Below are 3,462 nucleotides of genomic sequence, written 5' to 3' on the forward strand. Positions count from 1 at the left end.
CATCTCCAGTCACTTCTCGGGAAGCGTAACAGTTTTTTTATTGAAAAAAACTAAAAACTAGAATAATTTTCAAAAAGTACATTTCAAGGAATATTTGATTATTGTTATTATTAGGTCCCTAGATTGGTCAATGATTGGCAGCAACATTGATTTGAATGCATTGTTATTTTTTTTGCAGTGTCAGGTTTAAACAAAAACTCACATTCGTGTTCCTAAGGCCATAAATTGCCACCTTCACAAAAACTGCTATAAAAATATGATATATTCATATTTTTTCCCACTTTAAAAGAGTACATCTTTTAGAACTACTCCAGCCTGACATACACATATGAAATATGAATTATATTTTGGGGATTTTAACCCTTTAAATGCCAGTTTGTTGAAAAAACTCCAGTTTTTTTATTGAAAAGAACAAAAAACTAGAATAATTAAAAAAAAAATACATTTCAAGGAATATTTGATTATTGTTATTATTAGGTCCCTAGATTGGTCAATGATTGGCAGCAACATTGATTTGAATGCATTGTTATTTTTTTTGCAGTGTTAGATTTAAACAAAAACTCACACTCGTGTTCCTAAGGCCATAAAATGCCACCCTCACAAAAACTGCCATAAAAATATGATATATTCATATTTTTTTCCTAAATCTTTTAAAACTACTCCAGCCTGACTAAAATGAATAATACAAGATCATTTTGAACCATAAAAACATTTATTTTACAAAGATGAACATTGAATGAACACTGTGTCTGGCTGTGAGAGTTCAGCTCAGGTCGAGCAGGGGCTGCAAATGGACAGACTGTGGTCCTTGCATATGAATTTCCCACATTTGCAGCAGGTGCTGCAAACTCTTCTGTCCATGCAAAAGTTGCACTGCCTCCTGCTCTTCCGTTCACTGATGAGAGAGGGGCCTGCAGCAGCACCCTGCAGATCTGACACCATTGTTGCAGCGGCTGATGAGCGGGGAAGGCGCCCTCTCTTCTTGATGTGTGGGGTCACCAGCATTTCTCCCACCTCTTCAATGAAGAGCCTCCTCCTGTACGGTTTCTGCTGCTGCCAGGATGGCTCGATTGATGTCCACAGGACGTAGGCGTTGTAATGGGAAATGTCAACCAGGTTGTGGAAGAGGGCAAGTGGCCAGCGATTTGTTCTCCTCCTGCAGGAGTATGTGGCAACAACCTAACAAAAACATAAAACAAGACAATTTGAATACATGATTCCAAGCATTTTCTCTCATGATGCAAATATTAATTATTTCATAGGAAAATGCTCATTTGAAAAAAACCTACATATATTTCAGACAAGAATATAAGAGTAAGAATACATGTGTGCGTAACTGATGCCTAATGGCACCTACCTTATCAAGGTTGTCGACACCTCCTTTGCATCGGTTGTAGTCTTTGATTATGACTGGCTTTCTCTTCATTTCGTCGCTTACGTCTGGACTGCGGTGTTTCGTGCTTAGAAGCAGCACATTCCTGCCCCGTCGAGGGATGTAAGAGACCAGTGTGTGGGTCTTCGTAAAGGCAAAGGTGGAGGAGAGGATCGCTCTCGCTCTTGCCTGGAGCAAAATAGGGGGAAGCTCAGGCTTGTTTCGGCGAATTGTGCCAACCAGGGCCAGTTTTCTCCTGAGCAGCTCCTCAGCCAGGGCGAAGGACGTGAAAAAATTGTCACAGGTAATGATGTGTCCCTGGAGCCCCTCTGTCATCTCCAGGACCACCCTCATCCCCTGGTTGACTTCAGGACGACTGCCAGCTGCTTTGCCTGTATACACCTGCAGTCTCCAGGCGTAGGATGATTTTACATCACAGTTTGCCCAAATCTTTATACCGTATTTGGCCGGCTTTTTTGGCATGTACTGCTTGAAGCTGCACCTGCCTCTGAATGGGACGAGCTGTTCATCCACGCAGACGTCGCTGAATGGGCTGAACAGCATCGGCAGGCGGTGCGTCCACATATCCCAGACTTTGCGGAAGGCAGCCAGCTTGTCATCACGGCGCCGCGGTCGGGATAGCTTGTCGTCGAACCGCAGTGTTCGGCTGATTTGGTGAAACCTCTTGTGGGACATCGTGGCTCGGAAAATGCTCCGTCCCGATTTCTCACTCCAGAAGCAGAGGGTCGATTCATTTTTTGACCTGTAAACACCGGCCAAAATGAGCAGCCCCACGTAAGCCTGCAGTTCCTCTGTGTCCATATCTCGCCACTCTGCAATTGACCGTCTCCCATGCAGGTTTGTCATGGACACAATATGCTGCAGGATGTCATCTGTCAGCAGCAGTGCAAAGCTGGATGCCGGATCACTGATTCGGGCGACAGCATAGTGTGTTGGTCCCGGGATCAAACTTCTGGCTGCTGGGACGTAGCGGAGCGTCTCAGTGTTTGTGGGAGACCAAAACACTTTACCATTTTTTGAAGTCCATCCTGCAGCTGCTTCCTCCAATTCCCCTCCGCTCTCAGTTTCAGATGAGTCTGAGTTGGACTCTAGCTGGTCTGTTCCCACCTCTGAGGCGTCCTCCGTGGACTCTGAGGCCTCTTCTGTGTCAGCCTCAGAGTCCACGGAGGAGGATGAGGAGCCATCCTCGCAATCAGAGTGCATGATGATGTCCAGAGCTTCCTGTGTGCTGTAATGCCTTGCCATCTCCAAAAAGACTACTCCTGCACTAATAGTAATACTTATAACCATGGCTGCAGTGCACCTGTATAAACAACCTGAGCGAGAACCAAAACAAAGTCCAATTTTGTTTTGGTTCTCGCAACTCATTGTTTTTATTATTGAATTAGATTATTACGCAGTGTGGCCTTCTAAGAGAAAAGTCTTTTGAAGTTTGACACACACACACACACACACACACACACACACACACACACACACACACACACACACACACACACACACACACACACACACACACACACACACACACACACACACACACACACACACACACACACACACACACACACACACACACACACACACACACACACACACACACACACACACACACACCATTATCCAACATCAAAAGCGACACACATATAATTTCAGTAGCAAGTGACCCTTGCAGAAAACAGTAAAAAGGGTGACATTTTGCTACAGGCTTCAAAGGGTTAAAATTATCGCCATCTTGTAGACAAATGTAAAAATTGAAAATTGAAAGCTAGAAGTCCAAAATGAAATCTTAACATAAAGGAAATCAAGAGTTTATGATAAGATAAATGTGGGGTCAAAAAAAGCATTTTCAATGGTTTTCAATGGGGCATTTTTTGCCGCTAGGAACAAATGTGTCGGTTTTTGTGTAGCTTAGCCATTTTAGGCTAATTTAAAAAACTGAGACGACAATTCAATATACAACTAAAAAAGAATATCCTCTGGCAAGTTTGAGCAATATTCATTCAACACAGCCAAAATGGCATGAACATGAAAACCTGAATGGCTGAAAAATGGCCCCAGGGACTCTT

The 3,462-nt window shown here is 43.5% G+C and overlaps 1 protein-coding gene across 1 annotated transcript; it reads right to left on the reverse strand.

Moving 5' to 3' along the window:
* Positions 1-683: 683 nt before the first annotated feature.
* LOC117474948 (piggyBac transposable element-derived protein 4-like) lies at positions 684-2,101 on the reverse strand. Its single transcript, XM_034120983.1, has 2 exons — positions 1,586-2,101; positions 684-1,156 (listed from the first exon to the last, which is right to left on the reverse strand). Exons 1-2 carry the CDS (start codon positions 2,066-2,068, stop codon positions 1,109-1,111), a joined length of 531 nt encoding a protein of 176 aa, XP_033976874.1. The 5' UTR covers positions 2,069-2,101; the 3' UTR covers positions 684-1,108.
* Positions 2,102-3,462: the final 1,361 nt, after the last annotated feature.

This window comes from Trematomus bernacchii, unplaced genomic scaffold (assembly GCF_902827165.1).
Source record: "Trematomus bernacchii unplaced genomic scaffold, fTreBer1.1, whole genome shotgun sequence".
In the NCBI taxonomy this organism is placed as follows: Eukaryota; Metazoa; Chordata; class Actinopteri; order Perciformes; family Nototheniidae; genus Trematomus; species Trematomus bernacchii.